At 35.6% G+C, this 23054-nt stretch overlaps 2 protein-coding genes and 1 non-coding gene across 8 annotated transcripts; 1 reads left to right on the top strand and 2 right to left on the bottom strand.

Moving 5' to 3' along the window:
• Positions 1–182: 182 nt before the first annotated feature.
• LOC108209836 (pumilio homolog 23) lies at positions 183–6752 on the bottom strand. 5 transcript variants are annotated; one of them, XM_017380980.2, is made up of 11 exons: positions 6580–6752; positions 5979–6253; positions 5478–5841; positions 4965–5267; positions 4540–4707; positions 4271–4414; positions 3927–4046; positions 3576–3761; positions 3197–3345; positions 1949–2131; positions 183–843 (listed from the first exon to the last, which is right to left on the bottom strand). In XM_017380980.2, the coding sequence occupies exons 2-11, from the start codon at positions 6164–6166 to the stop codon at positions 384–386; spliced, it is 2265 nt and encodes a 754-aa protein (XP_017236469.1). In that variant the 5' UTR covers positions 6167–6253; positions 6580–6752; the 3' UTR covers positions 183–383. The 5 variants fall into 5 exon arrangements, with proteins under 5 accessions (XP_017236469.1, XP_017236472.1, XP_017236470.1 ...); XM_017380983.2 differs by having other exon boundaries at positions 5979–6223; positions 6580–6716; XM_017380981.2 differs by having other exon boundaries at positions 5979–6247; positions 6580–6715.
• A 2334-nt stretch (positions 6753–9086) lies between these two features.
• LOC108208815 (uncharacterized) lies at positions 9087–10018 on the top strand. Its single transcript, XR_010289179.1, has 3 exons — positions 9087–9379; positions 9460–9590; positions 9675–10018. It is a non-coding gene; the product is annotated as an uncharacterized LOC108208815 (transcript).
• A 101-nt stretch (positions 10019–10119) lies between these two features.
• LOC108208814 (1-phosphatidylinositol-3-phosphate 5-kinase FAB1B) lies at positions 10120–21652 on the bottom strand. Of its 2 annotated transcripts, none has more exons than XM_017379364.2 (12): positions 21383–21652; positions 20100–20793; positions 17963–18706; positions 17168–17321; positions 16726–17070; positions 15517–16389; positions 15054–15385; positions 14337–14460; positions 14087–14257; positions 12282–13781; positions 11421–11687; positions 10120–10779 (listed from the first exon to the last, which is right to left on the bottom strand). In XM_017379364.2, the coding sequence occupies exons 2-12, from the start codon at positions 20720–20722 to the stop codon at positions 10453–10455; spliced, it is 5460 nt and encodes a 1819-aa protein (XP_017234853.1). In that variant the 5' UTR covers positions 20723–20793; positions 21383–21652; the 3' UTR covers positions 10120–10452. The 2 variants fall into 2 exon arrangements, with proteins under 2 accessions (XP_017234853.1, XP_017234854.1); XM_017379365.2 differs by having other exon boundaries at positions 21298–21438.
• Positions 21653–23054: the final 1402 nt, after the last annotated feature.

Here is a 23054-nt window from a genome sequence, read left to right as displayed (position 1 = left end):
TCAGACATTTTAAATTCCCAACTTATCACTTATATCAAGTTAAGTCATAAGTTATAAACTCAGTCAATCGAGCTCATAGTCTCGTTCTTATGTTTTAATACAATGACATAATTTAAGAGTTTGCACAATCAGGCAATAGCTTTTCACCAAATTAAGAAGGTACTACACGGCTACACCTCCCAGAGAAATAAAAATTATGTCATACTGAGAAAAGATAGATATTACAAAGACCAACAAAATCTGGCTACCAACGTGATTTATGGAGATGAACTTACAGATTGCACCAGCTTAAATTATGGTGCAGAACTTACACCTTGCAGGTAAACAAAGCAAAAGGCATAGTATGAGCTAAAAATGAAGGGGGAAAAAACTGTATCACTATCTCAACTTTTCATCTTCTTTCTTGAAGATTTTGATATGCTTCCTTCCTTGTGCTGCTTCTTTAATTTTTTGTCGCCAGATTTGGATGATTTTTTACTGTCACCATCAATTACTTTGCTACCAACGGCATCTTCATAGCCAACATTGTCCACAGATTTTCGTTTTTTGTTTTTGGTCTTCAGAGTATTGTTATCTCTAGCAGGTTTGGTGTCAACTTCTGGTGTATGCTTGCCAGCAGTTTTGAGGGAGGGCTCAAGCAAAGTAGCAACATGATTATCAATTTCTTTCCTCATCTCTTTTACCTTTTCTGGCTGTGAGGATCGATGCGCAGTTGAAAGAAATGAGTTTTTCTTTGAGGAGGTAGTGTTTGGGGCCTTTGGGCCGAAAGTAGCAAAATATTCCTTATAAGCAGATTCTTTTGTTGCTTGTCTCGACTTCCACTGTTCAGGGCGTTTTGCAAATCTGTAATAAATGACACAGAATCACCAAATAAATATCAATAGAGCAAAGATAATTATTAAATTCTAGTTATAAGCTGTAATATCCTCATTTATACTTCCGAGATATAAGGGCCTTGGAACAATAGTAGATATATCACAACATAATTCTCCAACAGGGTTATCTATATTTGGTTACCAAACATAATTAACTATATTTTTTTGTCTAAGGGGATAGTAGAATTTTTAGATAATCTCTGAAAATGTCACAGATGCCGCCTAGATAATTTTAGCTAAGGGCTATTTCCCTCGGAGATGCTCTAAGCAAACTTCAAAATCCAGGCTAGTCAAATAATGATACTCTCCCTCATCCATTATACAAGTCACCAGACTTTTTTCACGTATTTCCAAGAACTTTGACTATATAGTTACTTTTTTTTGAAAAAAAATTATATATGTAAATTAAAAAAAATTATACAGAAAAGAACATTTAATAAAATTTTAATTTTAACCATATAGTCAAAGCTCTTGGAAAGAAATTAAAAAAGTCAAGTGACTTGCATAATGGACTAGGAGTGCCAGGAGTAATATACTATGAACTTGAAAGAACAGCAATCAGAAACACATCGTGGGAGTAGTAATATACTATAGAGCACTTATCTCGGGGGCATGTACAACTGTAAAAATCAACATAAAATATGGTTTATCTTTTATTAATTTAAAAAAAGTAAAAGAATTCACATGAGAATATATTACAAAAAAAATCTTGAACTAATTGTGTGGCACTTGCTAAATTTTCTTGGTCAGGTGATCTCGGAATGGCTTAGCAGCTACCTTTACCACTCTTGCAGAATTGGTTTGTTGCAGCTCAAATGCTCAATCTATTCATTATTATACATCAATTTCATTATTTCGGCTGTGCACTGTTTAGCATCACAGTAAAGCTAAAACTAAAAGGAAGATAATATGTTCTCTCCCACAATAACTTCTAACACAAACACAATCAATTCCCAGAAATTTAATTTTACTTTTGAATAGTTAACATAATGCTAATTGTCTTATATACATATACTGAAATTTCAACTTTGGAATCGTAATCAGAAGTACAAAATAAAGGGAGGACAACTAACCCTTCAACGTCAAGTGTCCTCAACAGATGTGGACCCTGTTTAGTTTTGGAGAGCTCAGATTGCACATCTATCAACTCCGAGACAATTACCTCTCTCATAGACAAATTGCTCACGCTGAAGCATTTCTCAACTGTGAAAGCACCTGATGGGTGCAATGACAGGTCTCTGAAATGTCCTCGAAGCCTACACATATTGCATATAATTATATATCTTATATATAACTACTGCTGCGACGTAATATATACTCACTCGAGCAATGCACCTTGACTATAATGCTCGTCTCAAAATGTACTTCATAACGTCAAGCACATGCAAATGAGCCAGATCAACAAGCACAATCATATGAAAAAAAACAGAAGATTCAGATGTGTATTACATGTAAACACAATACACTTCAAGTTTAAACTTCTCTCTTAAAGACATAACTAAATAGGACATTTCGATAAGATAAAATATTAAACTTTTAAACAAAATTTAAACATCACTTAAACTTGTCTCCTTATACATGAAGAGGCGAACAGACATTTATCTAAAATATAGTTCTTCAGGTAGGACAGAAAGACCATTATTTTATGTTTAACATTGACAAACATCTACGTAAAAATATCAACTAGATGTGACTGTTAGGCAACAGATTCCCCTATGTCTTTCTACTGAACGTGCAAGGAGGGATGCCGTGCTCCGTCCTTCAATAATGACTCTGAGGCTCCAAAAATTATTTACAATACTACTATGTTCATGTGTAGGATGATCAATATTAGTGCTAAAAATTGTCATCACAGAAAGGCCAGAAGGATGTCATGAATATCATCTCAAACAGCAGCAAACCCATGACAGATTACAGCCTTATTATACCATCTTTTAGGTGAAAGAGATGTGAAAGAGCAAGGGCATAAGCCTCAATTGAGGTATACATACTCAAAAAAGAAGTGATACTCTGCTGCCTTTAAAACTTTTATTTCAACCTAGACTTATATCAATTATTCTTTACAGAAGCAATTCAGCACAGCAGTTCCAGCTTTCATTCTTTGTAGGTTTAGTATTAACCATATTACTGCTTATAGCCATTATAACCTACCTTTGTATAGTTAAGGTACAATGATCTTGTTTATCATTGTCTCAGTTTAGCATATTCTATAACAGTGGTAAGTTTCTTCGCATGTAGATTTTGGATGAAGCTTTATGCATGATGTGATATAAACAAGCAATGAAATTTTATAATAGAAAACACTCTAGCTTCAAGAATACCTTACAACTAATTTACGCTTCTGTTTTCCAGAAGCATTTGAACAAAAAAAAGCTTCTAGAACCCTCGCGCCACCGAAGTCTTTTAATGCGTGAAGGACATGGTCTGCTTCCAGGGAAGTGATACTTGAAATATAAGCCTGAATGAATTCCTACAGACGACAGGAAATTTCAACTACTTAGCAAGTATTATGGAAACTTAACAAAATTAGGAGGGAAAAAAACATATGTACAACTGCGCATGTTAACATAATATTGAGTACTTCAAAAGTTAACAAAAGTTGCTAGATCAAGACCTAAGAATGCCTGTACATGCACAATGCTTGTAGATCATGACCACAAACCAGAAAAATATATCTAAAATGGAGGGAACCACACATACACTTGGAAATTTAAACACTATCTGCAGAATCAAAGTGCCCATGACATGCATCTTTGCGTCATTTGGCCAATTCCAGTTAGATTTATCTCGGCAGAAAAAGTAGTTGTCAAGAAATAGAATCCGGGGAACAATGTATCTAGCAGACTCATTAGCAAGGCTTACAGCAGCAGCAAGGGCCTGACAACACTGCCAGAAAAGTGAAAAATATGAAAGGATAGTTAGATAAACTGAAACCTATACAGAAGAAAGTCTTCCCCTTATAAGTTCAATAGCTACGAGGCAGCACTGCTACTAAAAGTTTGAATCCTTGTATAAGCTAGATATTCATTAAACTAGTAATGGATTGAGAACCTTAGTTTCGTGGCTCTGAAGTCTTTGACCTGTAGCAATGATAGAAGCAACAACCCCAGACCTGCCCACCTCAAATAGTTCCTTAAACTTTGTACCAAGTTCCTCCCATATCAAGTCCATCTTAAAGGCAAAACACAACAAATAGAATGTTTTGAGCCAAAGAATTAAAATATGAGACACAAACACACACACCACAGAAAACATAAGTCGGTAACCAAAAATCAAGTTAAGATGTGCATTAACTAACAAAACTACCTACAAAAACCAATTGTTTCAAAAAAAGTTGGTTAGATTATAATGCACTGCACAACATGGCTACATTGGTAAAAGTTACAGGCACATACATGATTATGGGACTTGGCATGCGAAATCAATGATTGGACAACGAAGTTCCCGCAATGATGAGATGACAGGTCAAATATCGAGTTTTTAAAGACTTTTTCCAATAGTTCAGTGTACACTGTTTCAGGAGCAACTTCCAAAATAACCTGAAAATTTTAGAAAACAAGACAAGTTTGAGATAAACTTAATCCATGGTAAGACTAATTCAAAAAGGTAGTCAGTCACAAACATCGCTTAGCACAATGTTGAACCGAATATATCATGTCCTCACCTCCATTAAATGGCTGAATGCAGATTCTTTCATCAAACTCAAAAGTTTGTTTGCCGCATCAACTTCTATTACCTTACCTTCTTGAATAGTCTCCATGCTACAGCCGAGAAGTATTGGAATTATATGCAACAACTCTTCTTCATTTCCACCTAACATCTTTAAGGCAGTCTGAAATCAAGCAAATACACAGCCTATCAAATGCTTCGACTTGACATTCTTATCAACTATAATTTTGGCCCCCAAAAAACTTGTATAAGTAAGACTAAAATATAAAATAGAAAAATTATTGGTGGTAGAAGTTCATAAAAAAAAAATATTTTTCTGCTTGACTATGAAAAAACCGGAAGTACAACAATAGAACCAATAAAGATGTTTTTAAAGTACTTGGCAAAAAAGAAGATGCTTTAAGTAGCAGAACAACATACCTGTAAAACCAGACTGCTATATTGATCAACTTGGAGTGTCGTTATGTCTTTTCTACCAGCATTTAACATTTCTTTAACAAGATATATCAACATATTGGGAAATCCTTGAGAATGTTGTTGTGACACATTCCTGTCAAAGTGAGCCGGCTTTAAGTTCAAACGTTCTGCCAGAACAACAGACGACTTTTTGCCATGGGATTCTGCGGAGTCTATTGGCACCCCTTTACAAAGACAGAGAAGACTTCGAAGAACATGCGATCCATAACAATCACACATGATATCAACAGGATTAAGCACAATAGCCTAGCAAGAAAAAGGTTATCCAATAAATGAGAATGAATCTTACAATAGCAACACACATCCTACAATAGCAACACACATCCTACAACTTACCCAAGATCAAAGGTTATCCAATCTGCAGTTTCTACTACAGATTTTTCCACTGTAATTTTAACTCCTATTAAATGAAGGATACAGGACTACATTTCCAGTAGAAAGTTGTAGAGCACCTACCTGACAAATTGAAGTTATAGTATCCTCAATAAGTGAGATATTCTCAGTATCCTGAAGATGCATAGCTAAAGCCTTAAGAGCTGACTCAGCTACATGAGAGCCAGATTTGTCCATAGCAATACGCGGGAAATCATTTGAACAGCCGTGAAGAAAGCTGCAAAGATGCTCAAGTGAACAGCCTTCAAGGAGGGATTGCAGGGTATGGCTTAAAATATAATCGGTTGCAAGTTCCACTTCTTTCCCTCTTGCTTCTTCTAATGCATTCCCACATATGCCAGACCGTTCCTCATAGTCAATCTCTGTACCTTCAATGACATTTGAAATTTCTGAAAAGTATTTGGACAGTTCAGGATCAACCTGTTTTCTAAAATAAATCCACAAGAAAATAAAGTAATGTTAGTGTCTCTGTCCGAAAAATCTAGCTTATCGCATACCATTTCTTCCTACCAAAGAAAGCATCAACATATCATATCACACAGTACATAATCGACTGGCAAAAACCTGATGAATGATGTCTGCGGCTCAAACTCTTGCTGATGCCTCGAGGACTTTCTAGAATTGAAGGTATCCTCATGCCCACCATCATAATTCTTTTGAGAAGAATAATCCCCGCCTCCTTTCTTATTCCCCTTATCGTTCCTTCCTCTCTTTTTTCCTTGATGATTACGTGAACTATATTCCCCAGCCATTACGCAATGCTACTTCAAACACCGGTATCCCCTATCCAAGACTCAAATACTTCAAACCTACCAAAGAATCCCCGCGTATTCCTAAAACTAATCAAAATTCAGCCTAATTCAGCTCCAAAACTCGCAACGAACACAGTTTCAAATTTCAATATAAACTAGTAAGATGCGACACAAACAAGTCATAAATGAAAACAATAAACCTCCGGTGTTACAGTATTGCAATACTACAGAGCAAGCAAATGGAAATACAATTCATACAACACAACTGAACCAACAGAAACAAACTTAATTCAAATCTAAAATAAATTACTAATCATATATGTTTAGTGTGTTTTAAGTTGAAATTAGTGTATCATTAAAAGCGAAGAAACAGCGAGCATAAGAAGAATATATTAATTAAAACGCTTACTTACAAGCTTGTGATATGAAGATGATGATTGTTTCAATCTCTACTTCCGCCCCGCCAATTTGTAACCAACGGCCTCTCGTTTCTCTCTTTCGTTGCGCCGGAAAAGCAAAACCCTTCGTTTTCGCTTGAACCCAATCGGGCTTTCGTTTGGGCCTGTTACGTTTTCATGTAGGTCTTGTTTCTGTATTTGGACTTTGGACTGCTTGTATATTGAACCCAAGGGCCTGGTATGTTTTCTTTATATATTTATATAATTATATTATATAAAGTGTACATGGAACTTTTTTTAATGCTTTTTAGTGTTTTTGCAAAAAAGAATATTATTATAATTATTATTGCAAAAACTGAGCTATCCAAATGAAATGTGTATCCTCACTAAATTATTTAAGATATTTTAATATAAAATATATGATATTAAATTTGTTTGGCCAAAATTTTGAAGAGGGTATAATCAATATATTTCATAATAGAATTAATATTTTATCTTATTTAACAAAACTCAGGCCAGGACCATCGACTATCAACGGTGGAGGGTACCTCAGCTTCTACGGCATATTGAGTACACACGAATTTTTAGTGAAAATGCAATTAATTATGACTTTTTCTTTTATATTGTCAACTTGATATCAATATTAATAAATTCAAATATTTTTTCTTATAATTATATTTTACAAGTAAAAGTATAAAATAAACTACTGATAGAAAACCATACCGGCATTGGGGTAATCAATAATGTAAAGATTTAGGGATTCATGTTTGTTAGTTATCAATATGATTTTCTCATTCCTCGACTTAACTAACGGTTTTCTTTTACAAAAAACAGGTTTTTTTTTATGTTTTGCAGAAATTTATTTTTTAAATTTTAAGGAAAATATTACATATTTTATAATCAAATAGACCACATCAAAAATAAATTCTAGTTATAATTAAGAATTTATAAATATAAAGAAAATTACTAAGTGTTATCTAAAAATAACACATTTTTTACGGACAATTTTTTTAGCACATAAGTTTTGAACAAGACCGTTTCCAAACAGTTCAAGAAACAATCTATTAACGTTAGTCAAAATTTATCGAAATATTGAAACTATGAAACAAAACTGTACACGTAATAAGGACGTGTATTTCGGGAGCCAAACACCCTCCCTGTCTTTTAAGAATAGCACCGATTACCACTATTTGATTGAATTTTGTACAGATGAGTCCATGATTTTTAAAGAAACCACAGTAAGAGTATCTCCAATAGCCTCTTTATAATGTCTCCTAAATTGAAGTTTAAGGAGAATGTCATTTTTGCTTGCTGCAATAGGCTCTTAGTTGCTCTTAAATTTACTAAATTTCTCCTCTCTCTCCTCACTTTAAGAGCTACTAGCCACTCTTAACTATTAGAGCATCTCCAAGAGGCTCTTCATTTAGGCTCCTAACTTGAGATTTGAGGAGGGAGAGGAAAAATGTTGCTCCAAGAGACTCTTAAGTGGCTCTTAAATCTTAAGAGCCTCTTGTTTCTCTCTCCTCTCTCCTCAAAGTTAAGAGCCACCACATGGCTCCTAACTTATTTTTTTACAATAAAAAAATCTTTCCCTCCAATTCACCTCCATCTTTCACTCTCTTTTGTTGTAGTGGAGCCCAATATATGAATAAAATATGAAATAGAGAAGAGATGTAGAGAGTATTGTTGGAGTTTACACTCTTAACTTTGTCCTAAATTACTAAGAGCCACATTTTTTATATTATGTTTAAGAGTCAACAAGGAGGCTCTTGGAGATGCTCTTATTTTATAACAAACTTGTGAGCACACATTCTCTCTCCATCCACTTTCTTTTGTACTTTTTTGTACATAATTTACTTTTAATAATATAAAACAAAGTAAGAAGTGAATATAAGGAGTATTGTTGGAGTTAAACCCATTTTTATAACCAAGAGCCAATAATTTATACTATATTTAAGAGTGTGTTAGGTGACTATCGGAGATGCTCTAAGTCGATAAGAAATCCTAGATGACAGTTAAGTATAAAATATGAGCAGAGCCCACAAAGTCAAGAATGTCTCTGTCTGTGTGTTATATAAGCAGTTAAGTAGATGTGTTCGAACTAATCATATCACCACTAATCAAATATTGTTTAGGGGGAGAACGCAGAGGATAATGTTAATATAATCACAATTAGTGGTGTCTGACAAGTTTTAAATTACTAACCACAAGATCGTTTACCCTCAAGAGCCCTGCCTAATCTCTCTTAATTTTTGTATTAACAATAAGCTATTAAGCTTAAGAGACAGGTTGTGAGGGGACATTAGAATCAATAATTGCCCAAAATGCCTTGTTGATGTCATGACTTAACGAGAACAGATCACATCTCAGCCACGAATATAATGATAATAAGTGAGTAGACGGTTGCTGATCAGAGTTGGCTCAACAACAGTTAGAAGATAAGCAGCATGGACCCCATTAAACTCCACCTGTTTGTGACTTCGCGTTTGTGTATAATTGTATGTACGCTATTATTATATGTGATTAGAGTGCACTATGATGGCATGATTAGCATTTTAATAATAGGATGAGTTGAGTTTATTAAGAAGAGATGAGCAGGACTAGTACCTAACATTTTCTCTACAAAATTTCGATGATGGCAATGAGATGCTCCTCCTCCTCGCCTTCCACTTTCATGATCATGCCGAAACCGAAGCCGAAACGTGTTGAGCTCAAGAAGCCGTTTAGCAGACTGCTCATGTTTACGAAACCGCAGACTCAGCACCAAACGCCCCTGCTGCTTCGGATCAACTCATCCTTCAACAACATAGACATAGTTAGTTTCTTCCTCTCTTCTCCTTGCTGCACGTCTCGTGTTTGTGTGCGCGCGCCTAATCAACTGTGTAATCTTTGTAGGTTTACGAAGATCCTTGCAACGGTATTATTTGCCATACGGATGAAAACGGAGATATGATCTGCGAAGGATATGACGAAGGTCCTCGACTGAACCACCAACAGTTGGCAAGATTGGCCTGTAATACTTATGGGTATGTACACGAACATTAAAAAACATCTGCAAAGCTATTTCAAGTATTTACCGTAACATTGTTTAATTTTGACTCCCCAAACAGAGATACGAAGATCATCGATATGTTACAACGGAGTTGGCTGAAAGTGGCTGCCGACAAGGAAAATGTTGCCGCCGCCCGGTATTCGACTACCGTGGATTCTCCGTAGCTTTCTGCTAACTAAATACTACTGCTTATAGCTACGAGTGCCAACATTGACAAGAATTGATTCTAAACTGTACAAATGTAAAAGACTAGACTGTTTGCTTCCACTTCTAAAGCTAGAATAACATCAAATGTGAAACAGGGAGGCACTTTTACCTTCTCGGTGCTCCATTTCGTAAATAAGTGGCGAATTTGTAATACTGAAACTGTTGCACTTGTACAAGTAGAATTTTGTTTGATCAGAGCATTTGATAAGGGACTTTGATGTATACACTATACACACACTTAAATTATGAAACAATGTGTTTAATTGACACTCTAATCCAACAAAAACTCACTCAAGTAAACAAAGCACGCTGCTTTTCCAAACATGCTAATGCATAGCACCATCATAATCCATATACACAATCGGATTGTTAAACTTACATGAGAAACAGGATAACAAAATCTGGGGTGGGGAGGGGGGAGAATCATATACTTAGGATCCCAAAGGAATTGTCGGGCCTAGGAGAACACCTGCATCTTCTAACAAAAGGAACTGCCATCTAAAAAATATGACATATGGGGCAGGGAAAATATAGAAAGGGTATATATGAACTGGGGAATAGACAGAATGAACTCTGAACATATATATGTATAAAGATATGAATGTACAAGCACAACATATTCTGCAGGATCACTCAGCATAGGTTGCGCCTTGAGTAGTCTCTTCACCCAGATCACTTTGAGACCTACTAGGTATGATAGTTGGCGGTGACCACTGATCGGGGACCATCAAAAAATACATGGTCATTGCTTTCCTGAACCTTTTCTTGTATTGTTTAGGTGAAATTACTGTTGGAGAAGCATTTTTCGGTCCACCAAGGATGCCAGTAGTCTTCACCCATGTTTCCAAATGCTTGTCCCAAGTGTACTGCCTCATGAAGTCAATGATTCCAAGTACAAGTTCATGTTTCTCTTCATCCACTCCGACAAGCAAAGAATAGTCCATTACATCTATAGACTGCAAAGAGAGCATATGATACTGAAATAAGGAAACAGGAATTAACTGTACTGAAGACGCCAGAAAGAATGACTTATCAAGAAATGACAATACAAAATTCGGAAGCCGGTCCGGGGACTTGGATTCCAAATTACTACCAAACCCGCTAAATGTTTTGAACATTGAACAATCGTTACAGTTAAAAATGTAATCTAGCACTCAATTTTATCCGCAGAAAACTGTGACTGGCTCAAAAACCATTGTCATACACCCTTTATCCAAATAAGAACTACGGTGGCCATCAACCTTAATTTACTGTTTAAAAACAGGACTTGTTGATAACTTAATAGTCCAAACTTGCGCATTGTACAAGAAAACTGGTTTACATCTACTCTCAATATCATTTCAAAAGACATACCTCAGCTGTAAGTAACATGCCTACAAGTCATTTAAACAATGAAAAAGGACATATACCTATCACTTCAGTGTATTAATGCTTTATAATAGAAGATCAACATTATAGCTAATATAGTAAAAGCCTGTCGGTTCTCACTAATATATATACACATGACAACATAATGGTATTTTGCATAAATGGAATGCCCAATAAAAGTTGCACTCGTGAAATTTTAATAAATTACTAGGAACTATCATAAACTTACCGCAAGGAAAGCTGTGTCATTCCAAACAGCTCTTTCCAACAATCGTTTAGCCTTGTTTCCAACAAATATAGGGGATGTTGGCATTGCTTCAATCAAGTTCTGATCTAGTAAAACCTTATTACTGCCACTACAGTCTGGATTGTACCGAGATCTTGTAGATCCTTTCAGATCATATAGCCTTGCCAAGCTTCTTCCAAACAAAAGATTCTCCATAACAAGAACATCCATTTTTATTTCCTTCCCTCCTCTGAGGTGCTTCGATGTTACCTTAAGATAGAAAAAAAAAATACTTTAGATTTTGAAGGAATGTACCCGTAGATCCTAAATTACCTAAACAAGAAACAGATCTCCCTCCCTCTGTGTGTGTGTGTGTGTGTGCGTGCACGCCTGATTCTACACAGATGCAACTGTTTAGTTAACACCTAAACTTGTGCTTGTTTATACTTTGGTAGATATGTTAATCTTTTCAAGTAATCAATGTTGCTGTTTGTAAGTTTACATAATGTGCAGGACCTACAAACCATTGAGGTCTACTCGAGAAAGAATGTACAATAAATTCCCTACATACAAGAATAGGACTGTAATTGATTCAGAGGACCCAAAAAGTACTGTACATATTTACAAATAAAAAGCTATAAACATTCAACAACAAACTAGATGATATCAATCCAGTTTTTTATTCATAAAAATATCCAACTTAACAGAACATCTCTGGAAAATGAATACCTAAATAGAAAGTAAAAAAATTCAATCATACAAAAGAAAAATCTAAAGGAAGTCACAATAGTTGAATTGTTTTGATATTTATCAGTTATTATGATGTTCAGATAGCTTTAGTAACACCTCAAAAACTTGTAATACCTGATATATGCCCAATACCTTTGCCAGGCATGTAGGGCTTCTTGTGACAATTGATTCCGATAGGTACTTGAAATATTCGGGGCCAAACTGTATAAACGATTCCAACTCTGTCTTCGTGACCTGCTTGATTATGAACCTATCATCCAATGTTTTCGCGAAAAACACATTGCTCTTGCCACCTTGAGCCCCCCACTTCTTACAACGGCTTAAGGATCTTATGTAATCAATTTCAGAGGGACAACATAATTTTCTCAAACCTTCGAAGCGCTTTGCATAATAACAAGTCACTCTATATTTTACCTTACCAAGAGGCCCATCATCTCCGAAAGAAACTCTAGCATGAAAAGCCTTTGTGTATGACAAGGGATCCAAAACCAGAGAACTACGAGACCCAGACAAGGATAAAATGCCTTCATCTGCAGATCCAAGACTCCTATAAGATTCCAGGGTTTCATCAGCGGAGTAGAAGGATAGGAAACTCGATGAATCAAAGGATTGCATATGAGTAGATTCTGCACCATCTCTTTGTCGTGGACCATCAGACAGTTGGGCTGCGTAATCAGACGAAAGCAGAGCATAAGATATGATACTGGTAGGTTCATCATCATATACTGGGATCACAGTGTCATTAGCACCCACAGGCATAAGTAACCTGGCTCCATTTTGAATTTCTGATTCACGAAATGATGAAACGTACACTGGATTATACTCATTTAGTGTCCCTAATTTCTGAGCACTCCCTAGAATGTTCTTACTCAATGAACGGTAGAAGTTGACAAACGGCAATCCCAACCAACTGACTGAGTCTTCCAAATTGTCGGAGTTTTTGCTGGATGCCAAAGGAAGCATTCTAGAAATCCTGGATCCACTTCGATCTTCAGCTTGTTCTTTAAAGTTAGATTTTTCCGCCACAGACCTGGTACCTGAAATATCTAAATGATTTGTTGGTGTTCCGAGTCCAGGGTGGTTATTACCAGTCCATGCTGCATCAAGAGTATCAGACAGACTTGGTATAATAGAAACCTGCCCATACAACACGTCCCCACTAACAGCTGAACTGGAGTCATCACAAATATTTATACTGGAAAGCTTAGCCTCGCTTTCTTTTTCGCGACTCAAATCTAGACATTTGTCAGTTCCTTGTTTGTCAGTTTCTGTCTCTTGAGGGCTTAAACATCTGTCTTCCTGATTACGAATTTGATCTAGTTTTGAGTCCAAGAGGTTTGACTCACAATCAACTAAATCCTTGTGTGATATCACAGGTTTATTCATATCTACAAGCTTCTCATTAGCAAACATGAATCCCTCCTTATCTTCGGTAGTGGAGTCGCACATATCATTTTGAAAACTCTTGGCATCTAAACTAGCTGCATACACCAGCCGATGGTCCCACATGTAAGATTGAAAAAGTAGCTGCCTCCGCAAACGATTAATCTCAAAAATATCAATGGCAGTTTCCCTTTTTTGAGAATTCTTGTCCGAAAATTTCTGAACTATTTCCTACAAATATGTTAAGCAAACCATCAATACAAATAAACAGAGTAGCAATTGGTTTCATGCCAAGAGTAAGGAACGTCCACAACTTCCTATACACAATACTTTAGAACATGTAATTATGTCAGGGTAACATTCTATAGTGATGTAAGATTATATATGAACTGTGATTATGATAAAAATGAACTTATTCACTATTACTAAGCAATTAAGCATCTTCATTGAATCATTTAATTATTTTTTTCCTTCGTAAAGTACATGGAGGCAGCAACATATATAAGAAAGCATAATGAGACAGTCGAGCAACTCACCTCAAATTCAGACTTTTCTTTGTGCACCATTCCTTCTAAATCAACTAAACAGCGTCTTAATTCATGATTCTTCATGCTGCTATTAAGGGAACCTGTGCCAGGTTTTCTCTCCAAAATCTGACGAAGAGAATTAAGTACTTCGGAAAACAAAAGCTCAGCCCGATCGATCACCTGTTTCATATGAATGAATAAAATTACATTACTAGTAAAAAGGAAACATCGAAAATTCCAAAGGTGATTATGATTCTACCTCGTCCAGTTCTCTTTGTATCCAATACTGATTATCAAAATTAAAGTCAAGTTTAGAAGGGGGGAGGTAGACTGAGTGAACATCGATTGACGCATAACGAAAGCAAGCAACCATATTCGCATATCTGCACGCGTCAGAAGAATTATGTCAGAGATCTTTATACAGAACTAAAGAAATAAACAAAACTAATAGGTAATATAACTTCACTAAATGGGAAGAAAAATTAAATGACAAAGAAAAATATAAGCATGCATAAAGTCGCAGGACTTTCTATTTTCCTCTGGTATAGGATATAGTGGCGCATATTAAGATGTGATAGCAATATAAAATATAAATATTAAAAACATACTTTCAACATCACATTACAGCTAACATCACTTGTTATGATATAAATATGGTGGGAAACCCTTGAAGAGAAAAAAGAACTCAGATTTCAAAGAATTTGGTTCTTTCTGATAATAAAGAGTTTTAATGTCCAGGTAGTCGTATACGGTATATCCTTAACTGATAAAGTAAAGTCATTTATTATATCAGATAAACTGTTAAATAAACTGAACTTGTGTCAGTAAGCCGCGTTAGCATTCATTTCTTACTTATTTTGGCTTTAAATCTATAAACCTGCCATCAAAAGTTCAAAACTGATATTATATACAACAACACTATTTGTATTTTGATACTCCATGGTTGTTAAAGTTTAAATCAAATTAAGAGACGTACCCATAGAAGCGAAGGCAATCACGATGTAAGGAGTGGCCACAGTTAGCTACTCTACTAGCTGCTGCATGATTGGAAAAACTTAGCTCCAAAAATTTGCCAAATGACAAACCCCAAGCAGCATCAGACATCACTATTCTTGGAGTTGCTGGGGGAAAACCATTCGTCCGTGGACACCTCAAGCATCTATGCCACATCCAGATCTTTCCTTCCTTTTCACCCGGTAATGGATATTCTGGCAACTTCTTCACAGATATGGTAAGAGTGCCTTGCCTATGCGTATAACAATGAACATGTGCTTCTGATGGCATCTCACATGAACCGCATCTGTAACTCTGACAAACAATTAAGATTTCCTTAATTTCAATTTTAGCCAATCAGATCTTACAACAATAAGAACATACATTACAAAATGACATGCATGCAGCATATCCACAGACGTAGAAGCACAGAAAAGAGAAATAACCTGGTCAAAAAGATTGTCCCGGAGAAAGCGCCCCAAAGGCTTATCGAAGTTACCATAGTATTTGATTCGAAACAGATGAGACCTTTCACAAACAGTTCCCTTCCACACACATCGGGATGATAAAGAAACCAATATGCTCTGATGGTCTGAAGGTGAGGCTGGAAACTCTTCCTTCAAAGAATTTTGTTCCTCGAGGACATTCTTAACATCTCGCTGAAAAGGAAATGAATTTTGATTTTCATCTACAGTGCTTTCACTCGGAGAGTCATTGACTTCAAAACCGTGTTTTACTACTTCTTGTAATGGAAAAGAGTTATCAGGATGACAATCCCCTACAATTAATGAATCATTGTTAGCTACAGATGACTTTCCCTCAGAAGAATCTTTTAAATCCATGATTGTATTCTCGGCTGATGCATGGGAAAGGCATGGGTCGCAGGCAATAGAATTTGTAATCACAGGAGCACAGGAGATGGTTGAGAGAGAAGCAGCAGAGGTAGCACAATTTGAAGTCAAACTTGTGTACTGCGAGCTTTGATCATTTGAAACAGTTGGCATAGTGCTCTGTGGGACCGGACTGGAGTTCGGAACACTATTTGACCTCTGTGGTGCATCACATGATTGTGGTCCCTCAGTTTTTTCATTAGAAACAGCAGAGAACCCAGGAATGGTTGAGATAGACCTATCTATACTTGATGATTTATCTGGAAGCGCAACATTCAATGGAGTATTCAGGGGAAGTTCAGGCAAGGAGGCGCCTTCATCAGCAAGAAAAGACGTTTCTAAAGCCAAGTGATAAGCTGCAAAAACTCCATACTGGACCACATGTTTGACTTTCTTCAACTCGTCCACACTGGCACCTCTAAGTAATATCTGGGAAAAAAGGTAAGAACTCCATCGTAAATTTGCAAGTCTACTCAATCAAAGGCCTAAAGCACTCAACATTATTAAGATTATCAACTAGACTTTTGTTAATGCAGAATAAGACATTTAATATTTACCATTTTTACCCACTATGGAGATAGTTTTTCATCTTTGATTGACCACAAAATGTTTTGAGAAATTAGAGCAGCCTCAAGCATATTTACAGAAACAACAGAGCGACTGTCCCAAAACTTTGCAAACCATATAACATTAATCAAACTTTCAACTCTATGGCACTAAACACGACATAATTCCCTACTTTAGACTAAGTTATTTAGAACTCACAGTGCAACCGAAAGGCTTTGGACATCCTTCAAAATACATCAATGTTTTCACCAACTTTTTCGCACTGTGCTCTGCAGTACCATGCTCTTCTAAGAACTTGTCAACGTGAAAATTATCACAGTATCCCAACTTCAATGATGAGAGATGATCGATTGACGATACTATCTGACCACCTGTGCAACGTGCTATACGTTCCAGAAGCGGCCTTTTTACATTGAGGACAACTGATATGTTTTTCTCTAGGAGGTATTCTTGTGCATATCTTGTAACTGATTTCTCAACCAAAAGAACATCAGGTTTGTGTGCATCAATCTTAGCAACAGCCATTTTCAGATGATCTTTTTCCTGAACAAATATATGATATAACACAATGGCACAGCAAGAACTTAAAAATTACAACGCAAGCAGGAAAAGTTAAGAAATTGCAAAAGTAATTCCTAACCTGCTGCAACAGGGTCTCGAAACTCGACAATAGGTTTGGAACCCGCTGGTACTCTAGAGCCCCGCCGAGAATAAGCAATCGAGGTTTCTCTATTTTTGATGTCATTCTTCGGTTGGCAACATTTTTCTTGCAAACTACTCCCTTTACAACCATACTAAAACAAATAGAAACAAAAGCATCGTAAGAATAAAAAAATAAAGAATGGTAAAATTTAAAAAACAACTAGAATTGCAAGGTTCCATATTAGACAATGTCAACTGTAAGATTACAAAACTAGTCTAACTAAATAAGTTAAACCAATAAAAACAATTTTTATACGACAGAACACAATTTAATATAAAAAATTCCCTACTGCAAAAACCCATGATTGTGACACTTGTGTGAAGTGTGAACAATGCCGTTAAACATAATGCCTTGATAATGATAAAAAATCAAATCAAATTAATAAAATAAAAGAAAGAAAAACAAAAAACATTCAAATTTAAAGAACGCTCTTAAATGCTTCTGTCTTACTGCACGACAGTGCCAGATTTTATCAAATTTATTAACCTCCAGCTCATTATATTCTCCCAAAAGTATATAATCAAAACCTCCAAAACAAATTGAAAATGAAAGAATCTGATACAACAATGTGATCCTGCAAATGGTCTACCCCAAAAATTAAAATTAAACAACCTGATTGCGCCCCCCCCCCCCCCCCCCCCCCCCCCTCCCCTCCTGAACCCATGCTCTAGGCTTGCAGCAATCTATTGCATTTTAATTAGAGCAAGCTAGTTTGTAAGTTGATGACAATACCTCTCATTGCGATAACCAGAAGCCAAACACTTTATCTTTACATATCCTCCTGGGTCCATTCCAGCACTTATGCTCATGTCTGGCTTTAAAATTGACGCAGCCTCCCACGAAAGTGATGAAATGATTTCCAGCCAATTCTCTTTTTCATCTACCTCGCCCATAGGAAGATTCTCAACCTGCAAAAGCTGAGCTACTAAAGCCCTAAAGTGCCCATCAACAACATTTTTCATGACCTTCTTGTGCTCCTCATTCGATTTTTGTCGGTTTCGAAATTCCCCACTTCCAAAACTACTAGAAGAACGAAAATAGCCCCACTCTCCCGTAGCATCTCCTCCACCATCGTCATCGTCATATAGAAAAGCTTCCTTCTCGTCTTCTTCATCTTCTGGTTCAGGGGGAAGCCAAAGAATTCCATTATTTTCAAAATCAACTGGTTCATACTCCACACTTTCAGCAGCATATAATGAGGAAGGTGCCTCACATCCATCAACATTATCATGTTCGCCTTTTTTCACTTCTTGTGCTCCCTCAGAATCCCGATAATCAAAACTATTACTTAAAGAGGAGCGGCTAAGAGTTTTTGTTTTAGTATCCTCTCCATCTGGATGAACTTTGTTTGATATATAATTACGGCCAACGTCATCAAACTGAATTTGGCTATAATATTCACCAACAGTAGGGTAATCCCCTGTTTTGGAACGTCGCGAATGAACTCCAAATTCTTCATGGTCGTCATCATCACTCCTGAAAACAAATAATATATAAGCAAAATTATTTTGAAATGATTTACTACAAACATAAGGTTTAGGCCTTACGGCAAACAAGAGCATTAATTTAATGCCCCTTTTGCAGCATTAAACTAACAAACTATTTGCAAGGGTGTCTAAGAGAAAAATAAATGTAAGAAGTAGAATTAAAAGTAAGTATGCCACATCAACACGAAAAAGTGAGTGAGCTTTATACCAACTACTAAGTTAGATACCCTTAAAGCAAGCTGAACATGTTCCTCTGACCATGACTTGGATAATACGACTATAGCTGTGGCCTGTGCATTAGCTGTAAAATAAGTTTGACCCTTTAGATAATCATGCATGCAAGGTGATATCAACCAAACCCAAGTTCACTTTAATCTTTTGTAAAAAATTCATTTGGCCCCCTTACAAACAGGTCATCAAACACCTATCTGAAGAGCTATTAGCAATTTCCTTAAGTGCACTTCTTTTTATTTTGGATGCACCATCGTGGTTTGCTATCCTATTTCAGTTTTGAAAGACTTATTGTAAACCAGATAGTAGTACATAGAATGTTTAAACAAAAATTGCATGCTAATAAACACTCTAATTAAGATCTTATAAAACTCAATTCAAATATAAGCATACGCATGGATTTATTTCATCAATAAACTATTTATACAGATGCAAGGAACCAAGGACATTTACTTCACAGAAAACAACCACTGTAGCTTAAGAACATGTGTCAGTGTGAGTAACATATCTTACCCGCATGAAACATCATGATGCTGATATTGAAAAACGATTTCATTTCAGCACATATTCATATAAAGCCTAATTGAAATTCTGAAGACATTTATGTCAGTATTGAACTAAACTCCAAGAGTAACAGCTCCTATGCAACCATTATTAGTTTGTGGGATAGTAAATAAGGTAAGCAATGTATCATTTTTAATTTGTGACGCTAAATATTTGCCAAGCACCTCTATTACTATTTCTTAGACAATTTATAATTTTTATATAACTATTTTAGTGATCTCGCAATTATTCGTATGGGACGACTAAGATCTGAGTAGATGTAACTGTCTTCATATGGGAACCCTGAATCTAGCATGTCTCCTACTGGCCCAAAATCACATAACTGAACTAGGACAATGGCACAAACATTAAAGGCCCTTAACACCTTGCCTAAGAATAAAATATCATCGTCATCACCTCCTCCCATATTTCCTAAGTCCAACCATCTCTCTCTAACTCCACATAAAGTTCCACATGTTAGCTAACAGACATAATCTATATATCTCTGAAGTCGTGTAGGGGGGCGTAAGATTATATAGTTATGCAATTTGTGAGACAGATAAAGTGTAGAATGATGTGTGCACGGTGAAACAAGCTATAATTTGAACCTGTTCATGCAATGCTCAAGTGGCTTTGGAGACGATTCAATTCCATCTGTAGCACACTTATTGGTCCTCCTTGGAGATATTACACCTTCTGCTTCTGCAGTTTTTTCCATCTCTGCTGATTTTTGCATACTAATTTCAGAAGGCCAGGTATTCAGTATGTAAGAGTCAACAGATTGTTGAACAGATATGAGTGTGGTATTGCTACTGTCAACAGTGCGATTAGATTTAGTACTAATGAAACTGGTAGCTGACGGTGAGGAGCTAAGATCCAGGCTGGTGACCTGGATCTCATTGTTAGCAGTAGCTGCTAAACCTTGCTCCCATTGCTTGAAACAGTAATTGCAGACCCTGATCTTATCCCACTCTTCAATAGATGTTTTTGATTCGCTAGATGATGAAGGGACCCAATTGGCCGTACAGCCCCCACAAAAAACCCGGCCGCAAAGTCGACAGTGGTGCCTTCTATTAAACAACGTAAACTGATTGTCACAGTCGTAGCAGACCCTACAGATATGATCGGGCATCCAGAAGTCCCTTGACACATTAGTTGGTTCAGACCCCCAAGTGATCCACGATTTGCATAAGCCTACAATGTCACAAAAAAACCTGTCCGATGCATCCATGGACTATCAATACCCTTGTCTTGTTCATTGTGCAATGCTCATTTGACAAGCGTCGTATGCAGTCCGATTCCCTAAACAGAATTTAACAGAAATGTTCCAATTAGGAAACAAACGAATTCGATATAAGCACACGAATATACCCCACTCCTTCCAAACCATATAAACAGAAAATATATCGTCAAGCAGTACAAACCATCAGCAACAGCTACAGTAACGAATCTTATGATTCTTAATAACACAGATAAACATCAAAAACTTGTCAAATTCAACCTAAAATCTAAATTTAGCAATAAATCATTATCCAGAAACCACCACTCACACAAATCTCTTCTCTTAATTAAATTAAATCCAAAGCAAAGCAAAACAAAAAATCGAGACAGAGACAGCTTGGTAGTCACACAAGGGATCAACACAAACTGAATCCTAGCCGATTCTTCCCTCAATTCTGTAAATCTAATTGAAGCAAAACTAACCAGCATGAAATCAACTAGAATCGACGAATTAAAAAGTTATAACACAATAATAATTATTCAAATAAGTACAAGAGCGTGACGCAAGAGAGCTGTGCGACTTACAACTAGAAGAAATAAGATCAGGATGAAATAAACAATTAGGGCACAAGTCCCGATAGATTCGCTGCACGACAACAGGAAAAGATACCTGTATGTATGTGTGTATCTGTGTGTATAGGTTCGTATGTGAATCACAGAAAGATTAAGCACAAACACATGCAGCCCTGGCGCATCAACGGAATCAATCAACTCCTTTTTCGTCTTCTATCTTGTTGAAAATACACCAGATATTATTATTTAATTAGTATCGGTTTATGAATATTGTGGTTTTTGTATGTATTATATTATGTGTAACTTTTCAAAGTGCGGATGTGTATGCATAACGGCGACACTGTCATCCGCCATTTATATTTGTTGGCATCCGGTCACAAACAAGATATGCATCATAAATACCTGCATCTTCGGACTCTTTTTTTTATTATTATTTTTGCTCCTTCGCATCTTCCGCTCTTTTCCAATTACGATTTAATTATGGTTTATAATTTTTAAGTTTGACTCAAAAATATAAATAAATATTTATATGTTGAAGGGTGATAATTTCTGGTACAAATTTTAAACTCTTTGTATTGTATAATCCTAATTTGAATTTTTCTATAAAATATTGTTAATGTCATTAAATACTATACGATTGTTCAAATAAAAAAAACTAAAATAATTAAATAAAAATATATATGACTAAAAACATACTCCCTTTGTCCTCCCAGTCCATATGTTCTTTATCTTGGACGACGGAAACGGGACACTTATTTTAAAACTCTTATTATATAATTTTCTAAACTATTTTAAACTTTTTTCCTTCAGAATAAAATTTAATGTTTAAATATTTATAAGAAAACAAAATTTAAAAAAAAATTATGAAATTATATTTTATATGCATATTAAAGTGCGTGTCAAACAACACAGAAATAGTGTAAAAATGATAGATACGGACGAAGTATAATTTTATGCTCAAATTAAACAAACTGACAAATACACCTAGTGTATAGTATTTAATTTTTGCCGAAAATATGGTAAAAATTTATTTGTTGATCCAGAAACAACTTTCCAAACTTTGGTTTAAAAGTTGTTTCCATACTTTTGTGAGGAGCCATCGCACTTATCAAACCTCACAGTTTTTATATTGTAACTTAAAATATGTTAATATTAAAATTTGATCAAACAGTTGTGTGATCTATGTAACAACATTTTTTACCGGCATGATCATTTTCAACAACATTCACGAGCATATCGCTACAAAAGTATCAAAAATACATAATTAATTTTTAATATTAGCTTATAGGTTTTTATCAAACTGACCACCGGCGTTACGTCAAAATATCTCGTTTGACTCAGTAATTTCATCAGGGACTCATTTAAAGCTAATGTGAACAAAATATATATTATTTTACTCACGTCACTATTCACACCTCTTTACTTAATCACTTATAAAAAATTAACTCTTTAACCTTTTACTGTAAAGTGCAAACCCACTACGAGTAATTTCATAATTGTTTCTGATATATATCAAAACAATTTGTAATTTCCTATATCAACATAGCTACGTGGTTAAAAAAAAATGTGTATAAATATATATATATATATATTTATATGATCAGCGTAGTTATGTTTTAAAATTCCCCAAAATATTTTGATAAATACGAGAGACAGTTATGAAAGTACTCGAAGTGATCTTGCAGTAAAAAGTAGAACGGTTAATTTTTGATAAATAATTAGATAAAAGGTATAAATAATGATGTGTGTAAAATGATATATACTCTATT

The sequence above is a fragment of the Daucus carota genome, chromosome 2, assembly GCF_001625215.2.
Source record: "Daucus carota subsp. sativus chromosome 2, DH1 v3.0, whole genome shotgun sequence".
Lineage (NCBI taxonomy): Eukaryota > Viridiplantae > Streptophyta > Magnoliopsida > Apiales > Apiaceae > Daucus > Daucus carota.
This window is presented reverse-complemented; position numbering and strand designations above follow the sequence as displayed.

Bases quoted from the DNA above. Each gene is read 5' to 3' on its own strand.
- LOC108208814 (XM_017379364.2), bottom strand. From the start codon at position 20,722: ATGGATGCATCGGACAGGTTTTTTTGTGACATTGTAGGCTTATGCAAA. The intron at 17,322-17,962 runs GTATTGTCATCA...TATTTGTTTTAG, and splicing joins TCTGGTTATCGCAATGAGAG to TATGGTTGTAAAGGGAGTAG. The intron at 11,688-12,281 runs GTATTACAAGTT...TTCTATCTTAAG, and splicing joins AGGTATTGGGCATATATCAG to GTAACATCGAAGCACCTCAG.
- LOC108209836 (XM_017380980.2), bottom strand. From the start codon at position 6,166: ATGGCTGGGGAATATAGTTCACGTAATCATCAAGGAAAAAAGAGAGGA. The intron at 4,415-4,539 runs GTGAGGACATGA...TAAAATTTTCAG, and splicing joins CATTCAGCCATTTAATGGAG to GTTATTTTGGAAGTTGCTCC. The intron at 3,762-3,926 runs GTTCTCAATCCA...CTTTTCTGGCAG, and splicing joins TTCAGAGCCACGAAACTAAG to TGTTGTCAGGCCCTTGCTGC.